The sequence below is a fragment of the Alosa pseudoharengus genome, unplaced genomic scaffold (genome assembly GCF_046254945.1).
Source record: "Alosa pseudoharengus isolate Yale_2024_CS ecotype anadromous, Long Island Sound unplaced genomic scaffold, YU_APseudo_1.1 YU_APseudo_1.1_scf_13, whole genome shotgun sequence".
Taxonomy (NCBI): Eukaryota; Metazoa; Chordata; class Actinopteri; order Clupeiformes; family Clupeidae; genus Alosa; species Alosa pseudoharengus.
The window spans coordinates 39,547,213-39,574,712 of record NW_027468598.1 but is presented as its reverse complement, the minus strand read 5'-3'; the positions used below and the strand labels follow the sequence as shown (position 1 = coordinate 39,574,712).

The 27,500-nt window shown below is 43.9% G+C and overlaps 2 protein-coding genes across 2 annotated transcripts in view; one reads left to right on the top strand and one right to left on the bottom strand.

Annotated features, from left to right (window-relative positions):
- mrps22 (mitochondrial ribosomal protein S22) overlaps window positions 1–9,065 on the bottom strand; it is a 13,504-nt gene extending 4,439 nt beyond the window's left edge. The window contains exons 1-4 of the mRNA XM_076283029.1: window positions 8,929–9,065; window positions 8,535–8,680; window positions 8,207–8,371; window positions 6,413–6,556 (exon numbers count right to left, since the gene is read on the bottom strand). Of these exons, the coding sequence (XP_076139144.1) occupies window positions 6,413–6,556; window positions 8,207–8,371; window positions 8,535–8,680; window positions 8,929–9,055 (582 nt within the window). The 5' untranslated portion in view covers window positions 9,056–9,065. The remainder of the gene's footprint in view (window positions 1–6,412; window positions 6,557–8,206; window positions 8,372–8,534; window positions 8,681–8,928) is intronic.
- Window positions 9,066–9,165: 100 nt separating this feature from the next.
- Window positions 9,166–27,500, top strand: part of LOC143121433 (protein NLRC3-like) — a 20,789-nt gene continuing 2,454 nt past the window's right edge. The window contains exons 1-8 of the mRNA XM_076281792.1: window positions 9,166–9,374; window positions 10,816–10,945; window positions 11,804–13,693; window positions 17,336–17,509; window positions 22,081–22,254; window positions 24,081–24,242; window positions 24,458–24,631; window positions 27,028–27,201. Coding sequence (XP_076137907.1) covers window positions 10,896–10,945; window positions 11,804–13,693; window positions 17,336–17,509; window positions 22,081–22,254; window positions 24,081–24,242; window positions 24,458–24,631; window positions 27,028–27,201 — 2,798 coding nt within the window. The 5' untranslated portion in view covers window positions 9,166–9,374; window positions 10,816–10,895. The remainder of the gene's footprint in view (window positions 9,375–10,815; window positions 10,946–11,803; window positions 13,694–17,335; window positions 17,510–22,080; window positions 22,255–24,080; window positions 24,243–24,457; window positions 24,632–27,027; window positions 27,202–27,500) is intronic.

Below are 27,500 nucleotides of genomic sequence, written 5' to 3'. Positions count from 1 at the left end.
CAATTTGATGATGAGTGCGGGTACTGGAGGCAGGTTCTTCTAGTGTTAATTTCGTCAGACGAGACAAGAGGAAATATGTTCGTCAACGACCTTTTTTTTCATGATGAAAAAAGACGAGACTAAAATGTTTTGCATGAAATAAGATAAAATCTCTCTTCATTTTCGTCTACAAAATATCTAGCTGTTATATTTTCAAAATATTCCGAATGAGTTCATACGCAACAGCTTTCCTGTAGGCTAGTCTACATGCTGTTGTTGCAACCCTGTGGCTGCAACACAAAACTACATGGAACAATAACACTGGAGATTTCTGCCAGAGTTAGCAAGCTAACTACTTAAGCTTTATGCCAAAATGCTACATACCCAGAAGTTGAAGCTTCTCTCATACAAATTAACATCCCCCAGAATGTCCATACGAAAATGTTCATCATGTAATGTCAACTATTTAACTAGTTAGACTGATGATGCAAAGTTTGCTAGCAAGTAAGCTAATATGGAAAGTTCGCTAGCAAGTTAGCTATGGCTAAGATGGAGAGTCTGTTTGGGGAATGTGTTGTGTTTGGGCGCATATCGCCATCTAGCGAGGCGGAGTAAAACATTAATACTTTGGCCTATGATAGTGTTTCTCAAACTTTTTCAGTTTCAGGACCACTTAACTAACCCTAGCTAAAAAAAAAAAGATTAGACCTACTTCAACAGTAGCCTATAATTAGTCTACACAATAGGCCTACTCACTGAACCACCTTGCTTATTGTCTTTGCACTTTGCTTATTGTGTGGATTCATACTGTATGATTTAAACTGGCATATCTTACATTGACAGTGTTGCAGAACTGTTTTTACATACAAGTTGGTTCAATATTGCAAACAACTCATCTATATTATATTTTACCACGTCTGCTCGCGGACCACTTGGGATAGCTTGCGGACCACCAGTGATCCCCGGAACACACTGAGAAACACTGGTCTACGAATATGACAGTGGTCCAGTCAAATCTTTTACTGTCTATGGTCAAATCCCAGCCGAGCTATAACTGTAGCTCGACTTACCTGCGCATGTAAACATACTGACTGAGAAAAAATCAGAATGAGTAATTATAACAGTCGAGTAGCCCTGTGGACACACAATATTGTTGGAAAATTGAGATGTGTGAAACACTATTTGACTGAAATGGTAATCAGAAATAATTTGTTATAAAAAAAAGACTAAAATGTGTTGACTAAAACTGACTAAGACTAAGATACCTTTAGTTTTCTTTTGACTAAAACTAGACTAAAATGACGAGACTTTTAGTCGACTAAAACTTGACTAACAAAAATTATATTTGAATGACTAAATATGACAAAGACTAAAAAGGACATTTTGTCACAAGACTAAGACTAAGACTAAATTAAAAATAGGTGACACAATTAACACTAGCGTTCTTCAGAGAGTTGTCACTGTAACAAGGCATTTAACAGAGTGTGGACTTCCTCTGAGGGGACACACAAGCACATTTGGAGATGTCCGAAATGGTAACTACTTGGGTAGTATGGAGCTTATAGCTGAATTCGACCCTGTCCTTAAAGGGACACCAGGCAAGCCTGATGCTTTTTCTCTACGAAACTCCCCCTCGCTCGGTCTGAAGCTCTTTTCCTTTTCTTTGCATCTTCCGTCAAGGGTTTTCGCTGATTCTTCGCGGGATATTCTTCCTACAGGCAGTAGGGGCGGGCGAGAGTCTTCATTCGCCCTGTAATGAGTAATTTAACCATATACCGACTTACGAAGATGAGTAATTAACACAAAAACGTTGCCTGGTGTCCCTTTAAAACACATATAGAAACACATAAAAATGCGGGCAGGGGAAATCCCTCATATTTGTCGATTCACGTGTGTGAGGAGTTTATAGAGCTAATGGGAGAAAAAGTCCTCGCTGAAAGGGTCACTCGTATAAAGGATGCAAAATACTTTTCTATTAGCGTTGACTCCACTCCTGATGTCAACCACATTGACCAACTCACATTTATCATGCGTTATGTGTCCCCAGAGGGAGATATTGAAGAACGTTTTTTAACATTTTTTCCCATCACTGCCCACACTCTGTATTGAGTGTGTTACAAAACCTGGACATTGACATTAAAAACTGTCGCGGGCAATGCTACCACAACGCAAGCAACATGTCGGGTACATACAAAGGGTTGCAGTCCCGTATCAAAGACATAAACCCACTGGCAGAGTGGATACCCTGTGCCGCGCACACGCTAAACTTGGTGGGGATTAATAGCGCGAACTGTTGCGACGAAACAGACACATTTTTACGTTTTGTCCAGTTACTCTTCAACTTCTTCTCCAAGTCAACATCACGCTGGTTTACAGGCTAATGAAAAGGGCCGCATTGAAACTCTGAAATCACTTTCAGATTAGGGATGCACCGAATCCAGGATTCGGTTTCGGATTCGGCCGAATATTGGATTTTTTGACGGGGTTCGGTTTCTGCCGAACCTTAGAATTTTCCCCCACCGAACCGAACCCTACGCTTACACTATGCGCGCTACACTGGTCGACGTCATGACGCCGCCTTTGATTATAGACCTCTGAAGTTCGCCTACAAAAAAGCTGCCATCTTTGACATCCGGTATCTGGCGATTTTTCCTATGGGAAAATAACATGGGGATTTTGAATAATCGCACCTGTTTAAGTCTCGTGGGGATGAAAAAGTCTGAAATGCAGACGTTTTCCTGAACACACTTTTGTCCTCTGCCTTCGAGTGGATACTGTGATCTCCGGTAAGTGAAGGCGGCACACTTAGATGTTTGCTACTCCAGAGCTAACTTGCAATGCAATTTGCCATAGGTAGTTAGCTTCAATTAACAACCGGATCTCCTTATATGGGCAAAGATGGCCGTTTTGGATCTTTTTTGTAGGCGAACTTCAGAGGTCTATTGGAAGGTGTTTACGTAGGTGGCCCGTTCGAATGCAGTAGCTCAGGCTGTGTGAGTGAGAAAGTGAAAATGGAACTCTTGAGCAGAAAAAGTGTTGTTTGGCAGTACTTTCAGTCCAAAGAAGGTGATTCTAGTCGAGCTACATGTTCAATTTGCAGTTAAAATAAAATAAAATTAAATATACACTGCTGTGGATGTTATTTACTTCATAAATGTGTTTACAGTGTTAATGGACTGAGGATGGAGTAGGATTCGGTATTCGGTTTCGGATTCGGCAGAATCTTAACCAGTGGATTCGGTATTCGGCCGAACCCCAAAAATCTGGATTCGGTGCATCCCTATTTCAGATACAAGATGGTCAGCTCACTCAGATGCCACCAAAGCCCTGTGTTTGAATTATGCGGGTATCCAGCAATCTTTACAGGTCATCACTGATGATACACATCAGACCTTAACAACACAAAATGAGGAAACACTGATTAAAAAATGGACAAGCTGGAAACAGCGTTTCTTTGCAATATGTGGAATGAAATTCTCCTGCGCTTCCACAAAGTGAGCGTTGCTCTACAGGCAATTAACCTTGACTTGTGCAACGCTGTAGGCCTGGTCCGGTCACTGAGAGAATATGTTGCGGGGTTACGCGATCAATTTGATCGTTTTGAAACTGCAGCCTCAAAGATGTTCCCAACAGTGTCAGATGTCTACAAAGCAGACACACAACGGATACAAATACAGAAGAAACAGCCCGACGAGTCATCTGTGCCAGATTGCCATTTGCCAGGCCGACGCAAGTTTTCTGTGTGTGTTTATAATGTTGTAATTGACAGGCTGGTGGCGGAGCTGGACAGGAGGTAGCAGGCATACAACAGCGCAGTGGAGAGCTTTGGCTTTTTAAGCACATTTATGACAACGTCCTCACATGACCTCCGTTTCTCAGCATCGAGACTACAAGAAAAATATTCCATTGATCTGGAGGTAGACTTTGTAGAGGAAGCTATTCAGTTTCAAGAGTATGTGCGAAAAGACCTAACCATGTCGGCATCGGCAGGCGATCTTCTGAAACTACTAAGGAAGAGAGGCATGCAAACTGTGTTTCCAAACATGGACATAGCACTACGCCTTTACCTAACCTTACCAGTCACCAACGCAAGTGGAGAGTGCTCTTTCACCAAACTGGCCCTCATTAAAAGCAACCATGCAACAGGGAAGATTGAACCATCTCACCATAATGTCCACCGAGTATGACATTCTTCGGGTTGTGGTCTTTAATGACACAATCAACGAGTTTGCAGTTAGAAAGACCCGGAGAAAGCACTTCTGATAGCCTTGGCCTAAGTGAAATTAATTCATCTTTTATATCCCACACTGTTTATGATAGTAGATTCCTGAAATCAATTCACCTTTTAAAACCAGCACTGTTTATGATAGATTCCCGAAATTAATACATCTTTTATAACTTTTATTGAATGGATTTCTTTTATAACTTTTATTGAATGGATTTCTATAAAAACAAAATAGTTTAAGTTTAAGACGTGTTTTTTCGGCTATAGTAGCCTCAATAGTATATATATATAGTAGCTTAAACCTGGAATTATCCAGAATGTCAATGACATTTTGTTTGAAATACATATACACTCTCTAATGTTGATAAATGTGTAGGCTCTAAAAAGTTTAATACAAGGCTTATCTGGCTTATAGCCTCAGGCTATTTTAAGCATGTTTGTTCTGTCCATTTCCATATGTAGCTTACCCTTCCGTTTGAAATTCAATAAACGGCAGAGAGCCAAAGATCACCGTCGACTCGTTTTTAAATGTTTTATTTTATTTTAACCAAAATATATGCAAACTGGTTCAAACACGCAGACTATAGCCTTTTCCATAAGATTTTCGCTGTATGCGCTGTATGGTTGTAGCGAATAGAACAAGTGTATCAAAGGTAGCGTCATGAGTTGATGGTTGATATGTGCGCAGCCAGCGAATGGCAACGGGGGGCCTCAAAACCTCCATAGCCCAGGGGCCTCAAAACCTCCATAGCCCAGGGGCCTCAAAACCTCCATAGCCCAGGGGCCTCAAAACCTCCATAGCCCAGGGGCCTCAAAACCTCCATAGCCCAGGGGCCTCAAAACCTCCATAGCCCAGGGGCCTCAGGTGGTGTTAAGGCGCCCCTGGCTAGGCTATATGAAATGCCTAAACGTGGTTTACTGTATGTCTGTATAGAGGAACGCATGCTCCCTGATCTTGGCTTCAAGCTCATCGCGCTTACTTGCTTACAGTTACACACACACACGCACGCACAAACTCAGCGCCATCTGTGGGGGGGGGGGGGGGGGATTACAGTTACACACACACACACACGCACACACACACACACACGCGCACACTCAGCGCCATCTGTGGGGGGGGGGGGGGGGGGAGGATTACAGTTACACACACACACACACACACACACACACACACACACACACACACACACACAAACTCAGCGCCATCTGTGGGGGAGGAGGACAATTACAGCTACCTATACGCACACACACACACACACACACACACATACACACACAACATCCATACTCGCACTCTCACACACACACACCACATCCATACTCGCACACTCACACACACACATACACACACCACAACCATACTCGCACTCTCACACACACACAAACACAACATCCATACTCGCACACTCACACACACACACACATACACACACCACATCCATACTCGCACACTCACACACACACATACACACACAACATCCATACGCACACACCGTCACACATACACACACACACACAACATCCATACGCACACACTGTCACACATACACACACACACACAACATCCATACGCACACACTGTCACACATACACACACACACACAACATCCATACGCACACACTGTCACACATACACACACACACAACATCCATACGCACACACTGTCACACATACACACACACACACAACATCCATACGCACACACTGTCACACATACACACACACACACAACATCCATACGCACACACTGTCACACATACACACACACACACAACATCCATACGCACACACTGTCACACATACACACACACACACAACATCCATACGCACACACCGTCACACACACACACACACACACAACATCCATACGCACACACTGTCACACATACACACACACACACAACATCCATACGCACACACTGTCACACACACACACACACACACACAACATCCATACGCACACACTGTCACACACACACACACACACACAACATCCATACGCACACACTGTCACACACACACACACACACACACAACATCCATACGCACACACTGTCACACATACACATACACATACACACATATACACACACACACACGCGTACGCACACACAGCAGTTTGTCACAGTAGTTCGTCACCCGCACGCACACACACACACTCAGACACACACAGTCAGACACACACACTCAGACACACACACACACACCTTGAGGTTGTCCTCCTTGAAAAGTGCCGGCGGCGTGAGCTTGCGGCCGTCTTTGGGGAAGTAGATCTGCAGAATGCGGTCACGCTCCTCCCATGATGCTTTTCTCAGGGCGCCTGACGGCTCACGCACCACCATGAAGCGCTCCTGAACACACACACACACACACACGTTAAACATTGAATGGCACTGGTATAAGATAAACATGGTATAGACACGCACACACGCACACACACACACACACACACGTTAAACGTTGAATGGCACTGGTATAAGATAAACATGGTATAGACACGCACACACACACACACACACACACACACACACACACACACACGTTAAACATTGAATGGCATTGGTATAAGATAAACATGGTATAGACGCACACACACACACACACACACACACACACACACACACACACACACACACACGTTAAACGTTGAATGGCACTGGTATAAGATAAACATGGTATAGACGCACACACACACACACACACACACACGTTAAACGTTAAATGGCATTGGTATAAGATAAACATGGTATAGACGGACGCACACACACACACACACACACACGTTAAACGTTGAATGGCATTGGTATAAGATAAACATGGTATAGACGGACGCACACACACACACACGTTAAACGTTGAATGGCATTGGTATAAGATAAACATGGTATAGACGCACACACACCCACCATGTGTGTGACTTAAGCAGGACTTAAGATCGGATTTAAGAGTCAAGTGTTCACATATGCAGCTCACAAGTCTACATTGCATGGGTGTGTGTGTGTGTGTGCATGTGTGTGTGTGTGCGTGTGTGTGTAGTCACAATACCAAAATTATTCTTTCGATACCGATACCAAGTGTTAATAATCTTATAATAAGATCAAAAAATCTATTTGGTATTGTTTTTAGTATGAAAAGACTTACCTAGCGCTCTCTCGAAAGATCATTTTGACTTGTTTTAAGAAGACTTTGACTTAGTTTAAGGAGTCTTATCAAGACAAATTTACTTAACGCACTGGCAGACAAATTTACTTAACGTACTGGCAGACAAATTTGCTTGTTTTCAGGATGAGATGTCTTAAAACAAGTCAAACTTTTCTTAAATTAAGTCAAATGATTTCACGAGAAGGCGCTAGGTAAGTCTCTTTATACTGAAAACAATAAAATTGTTATTATTAGATTTTATTAGATAAGCAGTTTTTTGCAGTGTGGGGTTGTCATATATTCGCGGCGGACAAAAAGGGAAAATCCATGGGCGCTTCCAAGAGATCGATAGGAGAGTGTTTGAATATGTGACTTAAAAACGTAAAAGCGTAAGCTTATTAGCTTACCACTAATTGAAGGCGAAGATCACTAAAGAGCTAAACACACCGACTTCAAAGCCTTAATAACGCGACGCAATGGACTGTCATTCAGAGAAGTCGTGCCCATCAGACTTCGAGGAGATACTAACGGTTTTTTCAGCGGTAGGCTATGTGATCAATTTAAGTATCCCACCCCCTGGATCTGATGGGCAATGCTGATCAAACGTTTTTTGCGATGCCAACATCTGTCAGTGTTGTTGAAACTGCTTGTTTCAAGACTGTACAGTTATGAAATGTTATGCATCAACAATAGCCTAGTTATGCCTACAAAAACAGAATTTGGCCAATAAACTGATTCAAAACCATTTACTCTCGGCATGAAAACGTAGTGATTGTGTCTCTCAATGGGACCTTTATGGCAAAATAAGGATTAAATAAAATACATGCATGCACGCACGCACACACACGCGAGAAACCTACCCTGTGAGGGACATTGAGTGTGATGTCGGTGAAGATGAGTTTGGCGGAATCGGCACCCTCCAGTATTGCATCATGGGATAGAAGGTCAGAGATGGGCGCTCGCTCTTCCAGCTCAGGCGGCATCCGGAGTAGCTCCTCAGCCTGTCGACGTGCCTGCTCCACTGCCTACACACACACACACACACACACACACACACACACACACACACACGCATACACACAGATATGTATACACACACACACACACACAGCTTGATGTAGGTGGCTTTAGGGCTGGCCTGAACTGGTGTGTGTGTGTGTGTGTGTGTGTGTGTGTGTGTGTGTGTACCTCCTGTAGCTGTTGATCTGTTAGTAGTTTGTATGTAGGTGGTTTCAGGGCTGCGTGCTGGACTGGTCTGAAGACTTTCTCCACATCACACCCCGTCATGTTCTTCAGCAACTCTTGGACCTCAGGATCCGAAAAGGACACAGCATCTATGCACAGAGAGAGAAAGAGAGAGAGAGAGAGAACACTGTACAGTCATGCTAATAAAGCAACCTTGAATTGAATTGAATTGAATTGAATTGAGAGAGAGAGAGAGAGAAATAACGTCCATGGTGTAGCCTAGCTTTTAGAAGATAGAAACAAATCTCAGCGTGTGTACGCTACGGGTGTGCGCATGGGCATTTGCAAGGTCAGCAGATGTAACCGCCTCTTCAGAGGACCTGTCCGGTGAACTCACCGTTGCCTTGAACCGCAGAACACAGGGATCTACCGGCACCGCATCGTGCGGCTCGCGGGAAGAGAGAAGCATCCCTAAAGAGCGGAGAACACCGCGCCAGACCCCTCAACGCTGCGAGCGCCGCCATCTTGCTCAGACACCCGTTCTTCTACTTCCTGTTTACTGGTAGATTGCAAGTAACACGTTTTGCATGGCGCCACCTGCTGTTCAGAAGGGACAGATTAACCCAGCGTTTTTAAAAGTAACACACATGTAGTTATTTTCCCTTACAGTAACGGCTTCAGACTCATACTGACATTAGTCCAATTGCTAATTAAGAACACAAAAAGTTACTCGAGCATTGTTTTACTCTAAAATACAGCACCATGTGCGATCAGACACCCGCTTCCAGAGCTGGAATCTCCATGTATTCAAGGAAGTATTGACGTTTGCCTGACCTACTCACGGTGAGCTTCATCTAGCTTATTTGTTCAATTCAGTTACTGGGGCATCTTTCCCGTTCGGTTAATGGAATACTTTTTGTCAGGTGCACAGACTTTGGACTGCAGGATGGATTCTTGAGTGTGTTTATGTTGAATTTATGGACTGCAGCAACGCTAGGCTGGAAGAAAAATAGCCCTATTATTAAGCGTGATGTGGACCATTCCAGTTTACTGAGTCTTTTTGAGATATGCTCTCAAGAAAGAACGTTACGCAGAATCGGAGAGTGAGGCTACATCTAAACACACATTTAGACATTACATATTTTATGGCCACCAGATGGTGCCATTGTACTGCACTTCTGGCCTAATTGCAGCTCTGTCATGCCCTTTCTTTGTCTATGGTCATGTCAAGTGCAGTGAAATGGCGCCATCTGGTGGCCATACATCAGTTATTATGCTGCGTTCCAGTGCCCGCCCGAAGCAATGGCACGTGGGACTTATCCTACCTGAAGTATACTAGCTCCTACTTCAAAGCGTTCCAGGCAATTGAAGTGGAATGTAAACAGAAAACATGGACGACCGCCGCGCTAAGCTGATACTGAGTTCGCCTTCGACAGGCATTCCAGCGCACTTTTCTTAGTTGGAGGCAGCATAATTCCCACGTTCCACTGATTTGGATGGGCTCTGGAACGCGCCATTAGGCCCGAGATGCAGTGTGTGTGTGTGTGTTTTATATTGTGGTAACAGTATGTATAACAGGCCTGTGGTTTTGACTTCATGCTCTGCTGTGTGTTGGTGATCTCTGTGTGTTGTTGGTGATCTGTGTGTTGTTGGGTGTGTGTTGGTGATCTCTGGTGTGTTGGTGATCTGTGTGTTGTTGGGTGTGTGTTGGTGATCTCTGTGTGTTGGTGATCTCTGTGTGTTGTTGGTGATCTGTGTGTTGTTGGGTGTGTGTTGGTGATCTCTGTGTGTTGGTGATCTCTGTGTTATTGGTGATCTGTGTGTTGTTGGGTGTGTGTTGGTGATCTCTGTGTTGTTGGTGATCTGTGTGTTGTTGGGTGTGTGTTGGTGATCTCTGTGTGTTGTTGGTGATCTGTGTGTTGTTGGGTGTGTGTTGGTGATCTCTGTGTGTTGTTGGTGATCTGTGTGTTGTTGGGTGTGTGTTGGTGATCTCTGTGTGTTGTTGGTGATCTCTGGTGTGTTGGTGATTTCTGGTGTGTTGGTGATTTCTGGTGTGTGTTGGTGATCTCTGGTGTGTTGGTGGGTGTGTGTTGGTGATCTCTGTGTGTTGTTGGTGATTTCTGGTGTGTGTTGGTGATCTCTGTGTGTTGGTGGGTGTGTGTTGGTGATTTCTGGTGTGTGTTGGTGATCTCTGGTGTGTTGGTGGGTGTGTGTTGGTGATCTCTGGTGTGTGTTGGTGATTTCTGGTGTGTGTTGGTGATTTTGAAGACATCTTATTCTCCAGCAGTGTGTTGGTGATCTCTGGTGTGTTGGTGGGTGTGTGTTGGTGATCTCTGGTGTGTGTTGGTGAAGAGAGAGGACTCCATGGATCTGCCTTCAGCACTCCGGGAGAGTGATCCTCCGTCTGAGAACAGGTGGGATTATCGGACTCCAATATGTCACAATTGTTTCTGAAACCCATTTCAAGGCCTCCTTCTCTTGTGCCAGGGAAGAGTTACATATTGTTGCCTCTGTGTCAGCGTCTGTAATCATCAGTCTCTGTGTCTGTGATCATCAGTCTCTATGTCTGCATCTGTAATTATCAGACAGTTTCTGCGTCTGTAATAATCAGTCTCTGTGTCTGTAATCATCAGTCTCTGTGTCTGCGTCTGTAATCATCAGACAGTTTCGGCGTCTGTAATCATCAGTCTCTGTGTCTGTAATAATCAGTCTCTGTGTCTGTGTCTGTAATCATCAGACAGTTTCTGTGTCTGTAATTATCAGTCTCTGTGTCTGTAATCATCGGTTTCTGTGTCTGTAGTCATCATTTTCTGTGTCTGTCAGTGTCATTAAATGACCTCTATGATGGTGATCGGCCGTTGTGTTTATGAGAGAAATAAACTCGGAATATAGTAGGAATATTGTAGGAATATAGTAGGAATATTGTAGGATTGTTATGATGTTTTGTTGTCATTATCCCTTAAATGAGTTCAATGATGATGATAGTCACCATTTAAGGAATAATGACAACAGACATCATAACAATTATTATTATTGTGTGTCATTCTTCCCAGGTGTTCTATGATGATGTTCATGAGTGTGTCATTCTCCCCAGGTGTTCTATGATGATGTTCATGAGTGTGTCATTCTCCCCAGGTGTTCTATGATGATGTTCATGAGTGTGTCATTCTCCCCAGGTGTTCTATGATGATGTTCATGAGTGTGTCATTCTCCCCAGGTGTTCTATGATGATGTTCATGTGTGTGTTTTGTGTGATTCTGTCATTGATCCAGATGGACACCAGAGGAGGCAGAGATCCATGAGAAACTCAGATCCACTCTGAAGAGCAAGCTTCAGCAGCTGGTTGAGGGAGTACCAAATCAGGGAGACCCCCGACTCCTCCAAGAGATCTACACAGACCTCTACGTCACAGAGGGGGGAGGAGGAGGAGGGGTCAGTTATGAACATGAGGTCAGACAGATAGAGAGGGCATTCTGGAGAGAACCAGCAGAAGGCAAACCAATCAAATGCATCTTTAAACCGTTATCTGGACAACACAAACCCCTTAGAACAGTGCTGACAAAGGGAGTGGCTGGCATTGGGAAAACTGTCTCTGTGCAGAAGTTCATTCTGGACTGGGCTGAAGGAACAGCCAATCAGGAAGTCCACTTCATATTTCCTCTTCCTTTCCGGGAGCTGAACCTGATGAAGGAGGAGAAACTCAGTTTGATAGAGCTTATTCAGACTTTTTTCTTAGAAATAACTAATTCCAGAATCTTCTCCAGTTCAGAGCACAGGGTCATGTTCATTTTTGATGGTCTGGATGAGTGTCGACTCCCTCTAGATTTCCTCTCCAACCCGAGGTGTTGTGATGTGACAGAGCCAGCCTCAGTGGACGTGCTGCTGACAAACCTCATCAAGGGGAATCTGCTTCCTTCTGCTCTCCTTTGGATCACCACCCGACCAGCAGCAGCCAATCAGATCCCTCCTGAATGTGTGGACCAGGTGACCGAAATATGGGGATTCAGCAACCCACAGAAGGAGGAGTACTTCAGGAAGAGAATCAGCGATGAGAACCTGGCCAGCACAACCATCACACACCTGAAGTCATCCAGGAGCCTCTACATCATGTGCCACATTCCAGTCTTCTGCTGGATCACAGCCAGTGTGGCAGAGAGTCTATACAGGGAATCGGACCAAATAGGACTGCCCAGGACTCTCACTCAAGTATACATCAACTTCCTGATTATTCAGACAAGCACCAAAGAAGAAAAGTACACAGAGAGAAAAGAGAGAGATGAAGAGAGAAAAGAGATGGATGAAGAGAGAAAAGAGATGGATGAAGAGAGAAAAGAAACGGATGAAGAGAGAAAAGAGACAGATGAAGAGGTGATATTCAAACTGGCGAAACTGGCTTTCCAACAGCTGGAGAAAGGCAATCTGATCTTCTATGAGGAAGACCTGAGAGAGTGTGGCATTGACGTCACAGAAGCATCAGTGTACTCAGGAGTGTGTACTCAGATCTTCAGAGAGGAGGCTGGGCTGTACCAGGGGAAGGTGTTCAGCTTTGTGCATCTGAGCATCCAGGAGTTTCTTGCAGCTCTGTATGTGTTCCTCTGCTTCAGCAACAGACAGAGAAACATGCCTGACCAACAGCAAACCTCTCAGCTCTCTGCTCTGTTCAGAGCTGCAACACTTCATGACCTACACAAGACTGCAGTGGACCTGTCCTTACAGAGTGAGAATGGACACCTGGACCTTTTCCTCCGCTTCCTTCTGGGCCTCTCACTGGAGTCCAATCAGAATCTCTTAAAGCACCTACTGCCACAGAGCAGTAGCCAATCAGATAGCTCAGAGGAAACAGTCCAGTACATCAAACAGAAGATCACAGATCAAGATTTTTTAAACAGAAGTATCAACCTGTTCTGCTGTCTGAATGAGCTGAATGTCCATGCTCTGGTAGAGCTGATTGACAGGAGCTCAGGAACTCTGTGTGTAGACATGCTCTTACCAGGCCCGTGGGGAACGAGCAGATTTGAGCTTAAGATGTCGGAGGAGCAGCTGGATGAGTTTGACCTGCAGAAGTACATAACGACACCAGAGGAAGATCAGACTGAACTCCTCAGTCCAGATGAAGTTCTTCAGGAGCTGCTGCCAGTGGTCACGACATCCACATCAGCTGTGTAAGAAAAGTGTGTGTGTGTGTGTGTGTGTGTGTGTGTGTGTGTGTGTGTGTGGTAGAGCCCGACCGATAAAGGATTTTGAAGGCCGATACCGATACAAATATTTGTTAATTTAAAAATCCGATATTCCGATATATCGGCCGATATATATATTTTTTTTCAGAAACGCGCAACAAATCATTAACAGATTTCCCTAACATTAGTTATTTGTAGTTATTTATGAGTATTGACTAAAATAATATGATAATGCATTTCAAAAACGTGTTAAATTTTTCAATAATATTGTCACAGTGGAACAGAGGAACATCGAAATATATTAAAGTTCTGATAAATAAAATGTATAAAAATAGAAACTTAACAAGTTTCATAAATATAACTTTGAACTAAGACTTAACAATTACAAAAAATAATGATGACATTATTACTATCATCATCATTTGTATTATCATTAAACAAGATAAGGGTCACTCTTAAATGTTTGAGTGTGCGTGTGTAATAATTAGTCCCTATTGCCTTATAAGCTACCTTATAATTACAATGTCAGCTTGCTTATTCCTTTACCTGCACTTTTAAAATTATTTCCATCAAGCTACATCAAACCATTTTCAATCATCTGTTGCTGCCTGTCTTCTAAAACCTACTATTTAGTGATCTAAATCCATTATGTAACTCTGCTGCGGCTGAACAACAGTCTGAAGCGCACACTTGGCGTCATTGGATTTCACACACGTGTAAAAGAAAAGCTAACTTTTATGCACAAGCTACGTTTTGCACAAGCTACGTTTGATACTTTTTCTCTATGTCTAAATGTTCACTCCTCTCACGTCTAATTTACATTTTACAATGCAGGGACTGTAACTACAGATATACTAGTAATAAATCATTACTTTATTTAGGCAGAATAAGTTCGTTTTGGTTTCCAAGCTCATTAATGTTAACGTTAGCGGTCTTCCACTGATATTCATAGCATTAGCTAGCTTTGTGGTTAGCTAGTCTATGATGAGCACTAATTTAGCAATGGATAACGTCATACTGCAAATTGTAAAACATACACTTTCAAAATAACAGGCCGGGGAGAGATGATACGTCTCACTGCTATAACTGTCACGCTATTAAAGAAATACATCTTCAGTCACATTGTCAAAAGTTAAAAGGACAGACAGTCAACTACACTGTAACAACGTAACGTAATTACTAGCTAATTCCGCTTCACTCTCGGCTTATTTAACAGCAGCAAAACTGGACATTGTTTTCACGAATTTTGTCATGCTTATTTGAGTTAAGAGAACTGATGGGGATGTTCTTTTAATTGTTATTTCAAGCAATGTATGTCTCGTGACCAAATCACCATGAACACACTTCACTGATGATCTCACTCGCGGATAACTTTCTCTCTGCCCAACTCTGGCTGGATCAGCAGGTTGCAGGATGTGTGGCGCGTTATACACGAGTGTTGCCAGCAGGGACGGTGTAGAGTGCCCTCTGGAGGACAAACTATACAACGCCAACACTCATGACATGGTTGAAGGGTGTTTCGTCCGTTTTTATTTAATTTTTAAAATATTCATTTATCGGCCATTATAAATGCCGATACCGATAGTTTGGAAAATGCCTAATATCGGCCGATAATATCGGCCCGCCGATAGATCGGTCGGGCTCTAGTGTGTGGTCACGACGTGCACATCAGCTGTGTAAGTAAAAAGTGTGTGTGTGTGTGTGTCAGTGGCGGCTGGTGGTTAAAAAAATAACGGAGGAAGAAATGTCCGCTTGATTGGTGTTAGTGGCCAATGTAAGTTTGTGATGGTGTTGGTGGCATATGTGAACGAGTATATAGGCCACCTACCTAAAACACATTTATAGCAGCAGAATGTACTATGTAGCATTTTAACTGGCAATGTTGTGCAATAAATGCTGTTCAGACATTCTTAGGTGGGGGGGGGGGTCTGACCTAAGGAGCTAGGCTAGCATGCAGTAGCCAGAAAAGTTGTGGGTTCAATTCTTGGCTTCCACCATTGTGCATTTGAGCAAGGCACTTAACCCCAAACTCCTCCAGGGACAATAGACTTTGTAATATAATTTAAATATACAAGTCACTTTGGATAATAGTGCTAAATTAATAAATGTAAATGTAAATAAATGTAAATTTAGGTCTGGGAAGTCAAGGAAGATATGTAGGTCTAGTTATGAAACACTGTTTTCCTGATGTGCAAAATTATGAAAAGTCTGGAGGTTTTGCTCAATGTAATACATTTGCAAAAAAGTCTATAATACTAAAAATAGACAGTTGTTTTATAAAACCATGTAACTATTGACCATTAAAAATAGACCTTAAAAGTGGTTATTTGTAACATGCTAATGTTTTTAAAGCCAAATTGCTATTATTTAAAGGTTGTAATAGCTAAGTGGGAATTTATACTCGAAAGGCAAATGTTATTGAAGACGTCATTAAAGGAATGCATCATGGTCTGAAACATTCATTAACAAATAACCATCCAAAGATACAGTTAGAACCGTGAAAACAAGAGCATATTAACAACAAGAACATCATTTAACAATTGTTTAGTTGAGGCATAACTTGGATGATTATAACAACGCATAACTATCCGAAAATGTTTTTATCACCAAATCCCTGAACTGTCCACGTTTGTGACAGACCAGTGCTAACGTTACCAGTTAGTCACGAGTAGGCTATTTGTCATACTAGCCTACGTAGCATTCAGTAGCCTACACTAGCCTTACCATCCTTCATTTTTGGATCTGGTCTTCCTGCTTTGATCCTAACTTTTGCACTGTATTTGAATGTATAAAAGATGGACTTTGCCCTCTGATTCCATTGTACTGTTTATTTCAGGAGCAAAAAAACAAGCTTTCCGTTCAACACAAGATTCTTAGTTGTATGACTGCAGATAACGTTCTTGCTTGCAGAGCAGCTAGCTGCTCATTAGTTCACCGTTGCCGCTAAAAACAGCACCCCCTATCGCAATTGAAAATTACTGTACGGAGGAGCTTCCTCCCTTGGCCATTGAAAACGACGTGATTCACGAGCCGCTGGGGTCAGAGCCGTTTATAATGGACTTCAATGAGGGGCTTGAGGAGGAAGCTCCTCCATACAGTAATTTTCAATTGCGATAAGGGGTGCTGTTGGCATTTTGACCTAGGGTAACGATTTTGTTCATTTAAAGTGTTCAAATAGTAATATATTAACAGTAATTCATCAGAATAGTAATTCACTTTATATATTTTTTATTTTTCTTAAAAAAAATAAATGCTTCTGTGACGTCAATGCCACACTCTCTCAGGTCTTCCTCATAGAAGATCAGATTGCCTTTCTCCAGCTGTTGGAAAGCCAGTTTCGCCAGTTTGAATATCACCTCTTCATCTGTCTCTTTTCTCTCTTCATCTGTCTCTTTTCTCTCTTCATCCGTTTCTTTTCTCTCTTCATCCATCTCTTTTCTCTCTTCCTCCCTTTCCTCAATGAAGGAGCCTCCTCTGGTGTGTGTGTGTGTGTTTCTGCAGGCTGTATTGTTGTGTGTGTGTTGTGTGATGATCAGATGTGTGTGTGTGTGTGTGTTTCTGCAGGCTGTATTGTTGTGTGTGTGTGTGTTGTGTGATGATCAGATGTGTGTGTGTGTGTTTCTGCAGGCTGTATTGTTGCTCCCTCACAGAGAAGAGTTGTGCTGCTCTAGCGTATGCTGCTGCCCACTCCTCCTGCAGTCTGACGGAGCTGGACCTGAGTGAGAACAGCCTGCACGACACAGGAGCTCAGCACCTCTCCCACATGCTCCAGAATCCCCACTGTAAACTGGAGACACTAATGTGAGTGTGTGTGTGTGTGTGTGTGTGTGTGTGTGTGTGAGTGTGTGTGTGTGTGTGTGTGTGTGTGTCTCAGGGCCAGATGTACTAACGCTGTCGTGCCCACTTCAGGCGTATTTGTTGCGCATAAGAAAATGGCGAGGTACGCACAAACCGGTCGCACTGACGGTGGGTTTCCCCGTGAAACACAGTGAAACACCTCGCAAAGCGAAAATTCGCATCGGGGGCGTGACGGCCAAACCGCTAACCTTTTGTGTCCAGCCAGTGGTGGCAAGCGAGCTAATTAGGCTAATCAGCTAATTCAAACATTTAAGTACTTAACTCTTAGAACCCGATTGACGCAAAGTGCGTCAAAAAACACACCCTTTCTTCTCTGTTACATTGCTCCAGAACGGTTCATCGCAGCGAGATGAAACCTTTATTGCACGACAGAGCAGAAGTGGGGCTTTCCAACGAGACTACACACTTGTCTGTACGATCAAGTATGAAAATAAAAAAAAATCATGAAATTAAATCAAATTGCATCATATTTACAGTCTATACTTCTCTGCGTTCACCTGCACACACATTACTCTAGTTTGAATTACTCGCGAAACCGTGATCACATCGATATGGCAAGCATATCAGATGAAAGAGGGGGCACAGGGCTATCCATTGGTACCATGTTTATCAATCCTTCTGGCTTATAAAACCAGACGAAGTGAATGCAAAATAATAACGTCATGTACACAAACCAACGCTGCACACTCATTACTCTCGTTTGAATTACTCGCGGACCCGTGATCGCCGCATGTCAGATGAAAGAGGAGACTCAGAGCCATCATTTGATACCAAGTACATCCTTCTGGGTTATAAAACAGACGAAGTGACAGCAAAATAATAACTTCATATAGCTGGACTTACCCCACGTTTTTGTCTGTTCTTGTGGCAAAGCATGTTTATAATCCAATGCTATCATGTGTTTCTCTATGGCAAAGCATGTTCATATTCCGGTTTTGAGATCCTAGCAAATTCCTGCATGGCATCCAATTCAAGGCTCACATTGCATCCCAATTTGTTCAACAAATAAACACCTTTTTTGCCTTTACCTTGTTCATGGCAATGCAGTAAAAAGTTGAGAATTATTATGACTGCATACACACAGGCACGCAGGCTAACACGCAACCTCGGGTCAAGTCAGGTCAGATCAGTTCGTGTCACAGATATGGAGCGCAGAAAGGTCATTTTTCATCACTAAATAAAAAATGGCATTTATTTCCGTAAATCACACAGCAAATATTTCTGTAAATTGCTCAGCCCCAGAGTGTCCCTCCAACATGGCAATTATATTGCCCGATTCAGGACAGTCTGCCCTACACACACATGAAATGCATGTAGAGCTGTGAGCTTGCTGTGGTGAGATACATGTCGAAATATAAGAATTTTTATAATACACTTTTTATATTTTAATTCTTTAAAAATCTAAATAAAATCAATGCTAGTATCAATACATGAAATGATCTGAATAGCCTAGACTCTCCTGAAAAAAACAATATATAATATATGTGTGTGGCACTTACAATGACCAGATTAAATCCTTATGAATAAAGGTAGTGAAAATGCCCTAAAAACAGCTTAGGGTTCTAAGGGTTAATGAAGAAATCCAGGGGTCTTCATGCCTCGACTAAGTCATGTTGCCTATAAACAACAATTCTTGTTCATAGAAACAACAAGGTCAATAAGACATAATATATTTCATACCTGTGTTTCAGCATGTAGCCTAGCTGTCTAGCTAGGTTTACAATGCAATCCAATGTACAAACATACTAGCAGTTCGCCTGTCAGCTAGCTAAAAAGTTTGAGTGTTTAAACTAACATATATAGTGGTCTATTTAGTAGTGTATGTTCTCTGACTAAGTTTGTGTGTCATATAAACCGCAATTCGTGTTGATACAAGTGCCAACGTTCGTGTAGAAACATTTTAAGCACATACAAATTTTTGTGTTACAGCTCAGGTAGTCTCCGCCATATTTGTCAGACATTTTTGTAACTCCCGCCTCCAAACACAAACACGCGGACCTGATTGGTTCTCGAATGGTCCTCATTTAAATAAAGGTAAACTTTCGCCAACTTTGTTTCGCCTGCCTCGGCGATTCGCTTTCATTTCGCCCAACCAGAGCGAATTTCGTCTCCATTCAACCTCAATGAGAGCGATGCGAAATTTCGGTGTGTGGAAACACACCGTGAGGTAAAAGCCCAGATTGCCTGTCGCAGGAGCTGAAAATGGCAAATTGCGCTTTTCCGTCTCATGCATATGCATTCAGAGGAGGGTCAGGGGAAAGTGGGAGTTTTGTGTAAAAAGATGGGAGGAGAAGCGTAACATGTGTCTAATTAGGTATTCCCCTAGCCTGGGTGCCAGTCCGAACTTAGTCCCGCCCACAACATTTGAGGTCGGGAAGTTCGGTCTGGCATTGCTCCATTGTGGAGCAAGTATGCGCACCCTAGATCAGGCGGACCAATCAAATTGGGCTTTTCGATGATGGACAGGTGAGCAACAGCGCCTGGTCTATCACGTCATCTGAGCACGCTTAGGCTTATATTTGAAACAAAAATGCAAAAATGCTTAACTTTCTAGAAGGTGACATGGCTTTTAAGACCCCATATGGAAAATGCATATTATTTAATGAGGTTTTATCACTGAAAACGATTATTTCGGAAGACTTTGGCCAAAGTTGAGATGTGGGAAAACTCGTGGTTTCACTTTCATCAAGGGAAAACAGCGCTGTTGCATTGTGACATGTTCCCTCGTTTGTTTGAAATCTCTGATTGACCACCTGTTCGAGGGATTTGCGACAGCCTTTCCCAGCTGTTTAACATGTTTGTAGCATATCAGTGTTCAACAGAATTATTTTTAAAAAACGGAGGGGATATTAGGCTATCAGTTTTTTCCTAATAGCCTACCCTACTACGTAGGCCTATCTCTTAGATTTCGCTAATGACTGTTGTAGGCTAGGAGTTATTTACGGCACTAACTTTTACAAAAGACCAGAAAACAATGTTAAGGCATTTGTGGAGAAGAAGGATGATTCCTGTGTTTTCTTCTTACACCTCACGGTAAGCTATTTTGTTGCTCTGATTGGTTAGGTCTATCTAATTGAGTGCAGAGGCATTCCCCCCCTGTATCGGTAGAAACACGCCCCATAATTACGTCCTAATGGAGCAGTATCAGACTCATATTCTGACTAGAATTGAGTATGGCTACGTCAGGCTAGTATTCCCCTGTATGTACGATAACTGCCCATGAAAGCCTACTTCTATTTTGCGCCTAAATATTTCCGCCTTGTAAAAGCTCTGTAGGTGTTAATTCTCTCTGTAGGTGTTAATGCGGTTTACGGTGAAATGCGTCAATAAGAGAACCTTTCAAAGACAACAGAATATTTAGAGCACCAGTTTTGCATCTTTGTACTATATCAAAAGCAACCTAAACTTTTTTTTAAGTAAATATTTTTTATGCCTTTACTGTATAAGTATAAGTAAATAGAATGTATATAGTAGTTAGTATAAGTATATACTCTTTTGATCCCGTGAGGGAAATTTGGTCTCTGCATTTATCCCAATCCGTGAATTAGTGAAACACACTCAGCTCACAGGTGAAGCACATACTAATCCCGGCGCAGTGAGCTGCCTGCAACAACAGCGGCGCTCGGGGAGCAGTGAGGGGTTAGGTGCCTTGCTCAAGGCCACTTCAGCCGTGCATACTGGTCAGGTTTCGAACCGGCAGCCCTCCGGTTACAAGTCCAAAGCGCTAACCAGTAGGCCACGGCAGGACAGTGGAGAATGACAGGAAGTGAGTGGGAGAGTCGGGGTGGGATCTGGACCACGGGGCAGGTTGTTGCAGGACGGTGCAGGTGCCCCAGCCAGTTGCGCCACAGCTGGGGCCAGCAACCTTAACTTTCGTTGGCCTTTCGAATGTCTTACTTTCACTTTCACGTCATCCACTTCAACTTTCCTACTTGCTAGATTTGACCAATCTTCCATAGCCTACGTGCACAAGTAGTTGGAGTAGAACTACTGATCTTCATGATCTCCCTGCTGGTTGACATCAGCATCGCTAAACGCTTGATTCCTTTTAATGTTGTCATCAGTTAACTTCATTCAACTGCGCTTGTGATTGAAGTTTGTCGTTTAGTTGCTAACGTTCGCAAATTGCAGTAGATGGCGGAGATGTACCCAATGAACTGCATGTTTGATAAATACGACGTTAGCATAAGTCATGTCATAGCGTGCGGTTTCTGCGGGTTGGTCATGGCGCAATGCTACGTTCGCAAATGTACGTACATCTGGCCCTGAGTGTGTGTATGTGTGTGTGTGTGTGTGTGTGTGCGTGTGTGTGTGTGTGTGTGTCTGTGTGTGTGTGTGTGTGTGTCTGTGTGTGTGTCTGTGTGTGTGTGTGTGTGTGAGTGTGTGTCCATGTCCGCCCGTGTGTGTGTGTGTGTTGTGGATCTCACAAATGTATATGTGTGTGTGTTTTTTTGTGTTTGTGCGTGCGTGCGTGCGTGCACAATCCTAACGCTGTATCATTCTGTTTGTCCCAGGCTGGAGGGGTGCTCCCTCACAGAGCAGAGCTGTTCTTATTTAGCGCTAGCTCTCAGCTCGGCCTCCTGCTCTCTGAAGGAGCTGGACCTCATGGGGAACGAGCTTCATGACGCAGGAGTTCAGCATCTTTCAGAGCCCCTCCTCAATCCCCACTGCAAACTGGAGAAACTAGTGTGAGTGTGTGTGTGTGTGTGTGTATGTGTGTGTATGCATGTGTGTATGTATGAGAGTATGAGTGTGTGTGTGAATGTGTGTGTAATGAGCTTCATGATGCAGGAGTTCAGCATCTCTCACAGCCTCTCCTCAATCCCCACTGCAAACTGGAGAAACTAGTGTTCACTCGTGCCTTACTGACTAAATGACCACTAGCGTTTAAAACTCACTCGTGCCTTACTGACTAAATGACCACTAGCGTTTAAAACTCACTCGTGCCTTACTGACTAAATGACCACTAGCGTTTAAAACTCACTCGTGCCTTACTGACTAAATGACCACTAGCGTTTAAAACTCACTCGTGCCTTACTGACTAAATGACCACTAGCGTTTAAAACTCACTCGTGCCTTACTGACTAAATGACCACTAGCGTTTAAAACTCACTCGTGCCTTACTGACTAAATGACCACTAGCGTTTAAAACTCACTCGTGCCTTACTGACTAAATGACCACTAGCGTTTAAAACTCACTCGTGCCTTACTGACTAAATGACCACTAGCGTTTAAAACTCACTCGTGCCTTACTGACTAAATGACCACTAGCGTTTAAAACTCACTCGTGCCTTACTGACTAAATGACCACTAGCGTTTAAAACTCACTCGTGCCTTACTGACTAAATGACCACTAGCGTTTAAAACTCACTCGTGCCTTACTGACTAAATGACCACTAGCGTTTAAAACTCACTCGTGCCTTACTGACTAAATGACCACTAGCGTTTAAAACTCACTCGTGCCTTACCGACTAAATGACCACTAGCGTTTAAAACTCACTCGTGCCTTACCGACTAAATGACCACTAGCGTTTAAAACTCACTCGTGCCTTACCGACTAAACGACCACTAGCTGGGTGTGTGTACGTATGTGTACGTGTGTGTTGTATGGGTAGGGGTGTGTATGTGTGTGTTGTACGGGTTGGTGTGTGTTGTGGGTGGTGTACATGTGTGTTTGTTTGGTTAGGGGTATGTGAGTGTGTGTAGTGTGTGTGTTTGTGTGTGTTGTTTGGTTAGGGGTATGTGAGTGTGTGTAGTGTGTGTTTTTGTGTGTTTTTTTGAGTGTGTTTGTTTGGTTAGCGGTATGTGAGTGTGTGTAGTGTGTGTGTGTGTTTGTGTGTGTTTGTTTGTGTGTGTTGTTTGGTTAGGGGTATGTGAGTGTGTGTAGTGTGTGTTTGTTTGTGTGTTTGTTTGGTTAGGGGTATGTGAGTGTGTGTAGTGTGTGTGTTTGTGTGTGTTTGTTTGTGTGTGTTGTTTGGTTAGGGGTGTGTGAGTGTGTGTAGTGTGTGTGTTTGTGTGTGTTTGTTTGTGTGTGTTGTTTGGTTAGGGGTGTGTGAGTGTGTGTAGTGTGTGTGTTTGTTTGTGTGTATTGTTTGGTTAGGGGTATGTGAGTGTGTGTAGTGTGTGTTTGTTTGCGTGTGTTTGTGTGTGTTGTTTGGTTAGGGGTATGTGAGTGTGTGTAGTGTGTGTAGTGTGTGTGTTTGTGTGTGTTGTTTGGTTAGGGGTATGTGAGTGTGTGTAGTGTGTGTTTGTTTGCGTGTGTTTGTGTGTGTTGTTTGGTTAGGGGTATGTGAGTGTGTGTAGTGTGTGTGTTTGTGTGTGTTGTTTGGTTAGGGGTATGTGAGTGTGTGTAGTGTGTGTTTGTTTGCGTGTGTTTGTGTGTGTTGTTTGGTTAGGGGTATGTGAGTGTGTGTGTGTTTGAGTGTGTGTGTGTGTGTGTGTGTCTGTGTGTGTGTGTGTCTGTGTGTATTGTTTGGCGAGGGTGATCATCAGATGTGTTGTTCTGTTTCTCCAGGCTGAGTTGGTGTTCTCTCTCAGAGGAGAGTTGTGCTGCTTTAGCGTCGACCTGCTGCAGTCTGAAGGAGCTGCACCTGAGTGGCAATGCAGTCAATGACGCAGGAGTTCAGCACCTCACAGAGCTCCTCAGGAATCCCCACTGCAACCTGGAGAAACTAACGTGAGTGTGTGTGTGTGTGTGTGTGTGTGTGTGTGTGTGTGAGTTCAGCACCTCACAGAGCTCCTCAGGAATCCCCACTGCAACCTGGAGAAACTAATGTGTGTTTGTGTGTGTGTGTGTGTGTCTGTGTGTGTGTGTGAGTGTTCAGCACCTCACAGAGCTGTGTGTGTGTGTGTGTGAGTGTGATAATCAGGTGTGTGTGTGTGTTTCTCCAGGCTGAGTGGTTGTTCTCTCTCAGAGAAAAGTTGCGCTGCTTTAGTGTCAGCTGGCGGTTCGACCTGCTGCAGTCTGACGGAGCTGGACCTGAGTGAGAACACGCTACATGACGCAGGAGTTCAGCATCTCTCAGAGCTCCTCAAGAATCCCCACTGCAACCTGGAGAAACCAACGTGAGTGTGTGTGTGAGTGTGTGTGTGTGTGTGTGTGTGTGAGTGTGTGTGTGTGTGTGTGTGTGAGTGAGTGTGTGTGTGAGTGTGTGTGTGTTCAGCACCTCTCAGAGCTCCTCAAGAATCCCCACTGCAACCTGGAGAAACTAACGTGAGGGAACACACCACTACCACAACAACTCATCACCTTTTTAAAAATGACAAAAGATTCTCCCAGTCATTATTTTTATGGTGGACACTTATACAAACAATTCACTAGTTCACATTCCGTAATTTGCAAACAGATATAATAGCATAATAGAAAAGCATGTTTGGCGAAGTCTCTGGCCAGGGTCCTGAAGTGATTTGCGGGATCGTGCAGGAGTCAACTGCACAGGCAGGAGTCGTGCAGGATTCCGCCATACACCCCAAAAAATGTGTTAAAGATGAGGGACCCTATAGCCAGGACCACGCGAACAAATTCGACGGGAGAGTGCGAGGTGCGCTAATTCCCTCAGATCAGACATGAGTGTGAGTGTGAGTGTGAGTGTGTGTGTGTGTGTGTGTGTGTGTGTTTGTGTGATCAGAGAGACTTGATCTGACATAAGAGTGATAGGCGTCCACGGAGGACCACAGGCCAAGAGTTTTGAGTGCTTGATCGGACAGGCCATTATTTGCTGCGTTGGTGGCTGCACCATAAAATAATGAGTAACGGCCTGCTGGGATTCCGATTTGCATTAGAACAGCGTTGAGCTGGCGTTAGAACAGCGTTGAGCTGCGTTTGAAACCAGAAGCAAGTAACGGAGCGTCCATAGTCTGGAGGGGGGATCTTTCCATGCGATGGAAAAATAATTATCCAAATTGTATAGAGGGCTGCAGGAGAGAGTAGATGTTGAAAATGACAGCCCAAACACACGCGGTTGTGAAGTTCAACATCTAATGCACCCCAATGTTTAGTAGGCTAGTAAGGCCTAAGCAATTAAAATAGGCTGCTGTAGCTAACTGCAGTAGCTATAACGGCAAGAGAAGTGATGAGCAGCAACACATTATTAGAGAGGATTCCGAGGAACAGGGCAGAGCTACACGCAGGTGCAGGTGCTCCCTTGGTCAGCTAGGGAAGTAACGGAGCAGAGCTACACGCAGGTGCAGGTGCTCCCTTGGTCAGCTAGGGAAGGGCTTTAATATGCTGACACTCAATGAACACAGAGGAAGGCGAAAAAACTCCCAGACATTTAAAGGAGAGAAATTCCTCCCTTGCCCTCTTGGCAATAAGTGACAGCAATAGCTCCCAGTGTTTCCCACAGAATGGAATTCTATTTGTGGTGGTAGGTTTGCAGAATTAATCTGAATGCAACAGTTTTTAACAAATTAGTGCAGTGTGGTTATGATTCTAACCAGATTTAAGCACAATTTAGTACAACCAGGAAAATCATTGTGTGGTGGTCAATGTTGATATTGTGGTGGGCCGCCACAAATAAGTCAATGTATGGGAAACACTGGTGTGTGTGTATCAGCTGCCTTATATTATATTGTAGGCCTATTACTATTTCATGTAGACATGGTCTCAGATGAGGTGCCGATACGGTAGCCTATAGAGTGGTGGCACCAATCCAGGGAAAGAGGGGGGAGGGAGAACCAGGGTCCCTGGCTGGGGAAAAACGTGGGCTGGAACGCGGTTCGCGCCAGCGGGAGATGATGGGGGAAAGGAAAGGGTAGCGACGCGGTCGCTACGGGGGAAGGGGGAGGAGGTTGTGTAGCACCCTGGGTAGGCAAAGAGAAAAGTGGCGAGGGTTGATTAGCTGGAAAGAGAAAGAGGCCGCAGTAGCGGAAGACACGGTAGTGGGCTGCACGCGGGCTGCCATAACTTGCGGAGTTGAGTGAGCAGGGGGAAAGCTGTTTAGGAATAGAGAAAGAGGCCGCAGTAGCGGAAGACACGGTAGTGGGCTGCGGAGTTGAAAACGTGTTGCATGAACAGAGGGGGAGACGCCGGAGGAACGGAGCTCTGCACTGCGGCGCTGGTGCTCGGTTGATCGGCGTAGGAGGAGAGGAAAGATCAACTGATTGATGGAGAAGGCGACGTAGGTCTGCTTTCCTTGCGAAACGAGGGCAATCGATCCTACATCCAACTCTGCTCTAATTAAAATATGGTCCGCAGAGTAGCTCTCCTTGCAAGCGGAGTGACGCCGATGCTGCAACTTCGGCAGATAGAGGCAGACTGCGAATAAGTAACCTGTCTGATTGAAGGAGGCGTGGCCAATTCCGTCATGCTCCTCCCAAACTTCCGTTTGTAAATGCCATTAAAAGTGATTAAATCAAAATGAAATGTGCTGATGTATTTAAGCCCAATACTAACGTTTGTGTGTGTGTGTGTGTGTGTGTGTGTGAGTGTGATAATCACATGTACCCATCTGTTTCTCCAGGCTGAGTGGTTGTTCTCTCTCAGAGAGGAGTTGCGCTGCTTTAGCGTCAGCTGGCGGTTCGACCTGCTGCAGTCTGACGGAGCTGGACCTGAGTGAGAACACGCTACATGACGCAGGAGTTCAGCATCTCTCAGAGCTCCTCAAGAATCCCCACTGCAAACTGGAGAAACTAACGTGAGTGTTAACCTACTATAGAGGACCTGTTACACCTGTTCCCATTGTGTTCCCTGTTACACCTGTTCACATTGTGTTACCTGTTACACCTGTTCCCATTGTGTTACCTGTTACCTGTTACACCTGTTCCCATTGTGTTCCCTGTTACACCTGTTCACATTGTGTTACCTGTTACCTGTTACACCTGTTCCCATTGTGTTCCCTGTTACACCTGTTCACATTGTGTTACCTGTTACCTGTTACACCTGTTCCCATTGTGTTCCCTGTTACACCTGTTCACATTGTGTTACCTGTTACCT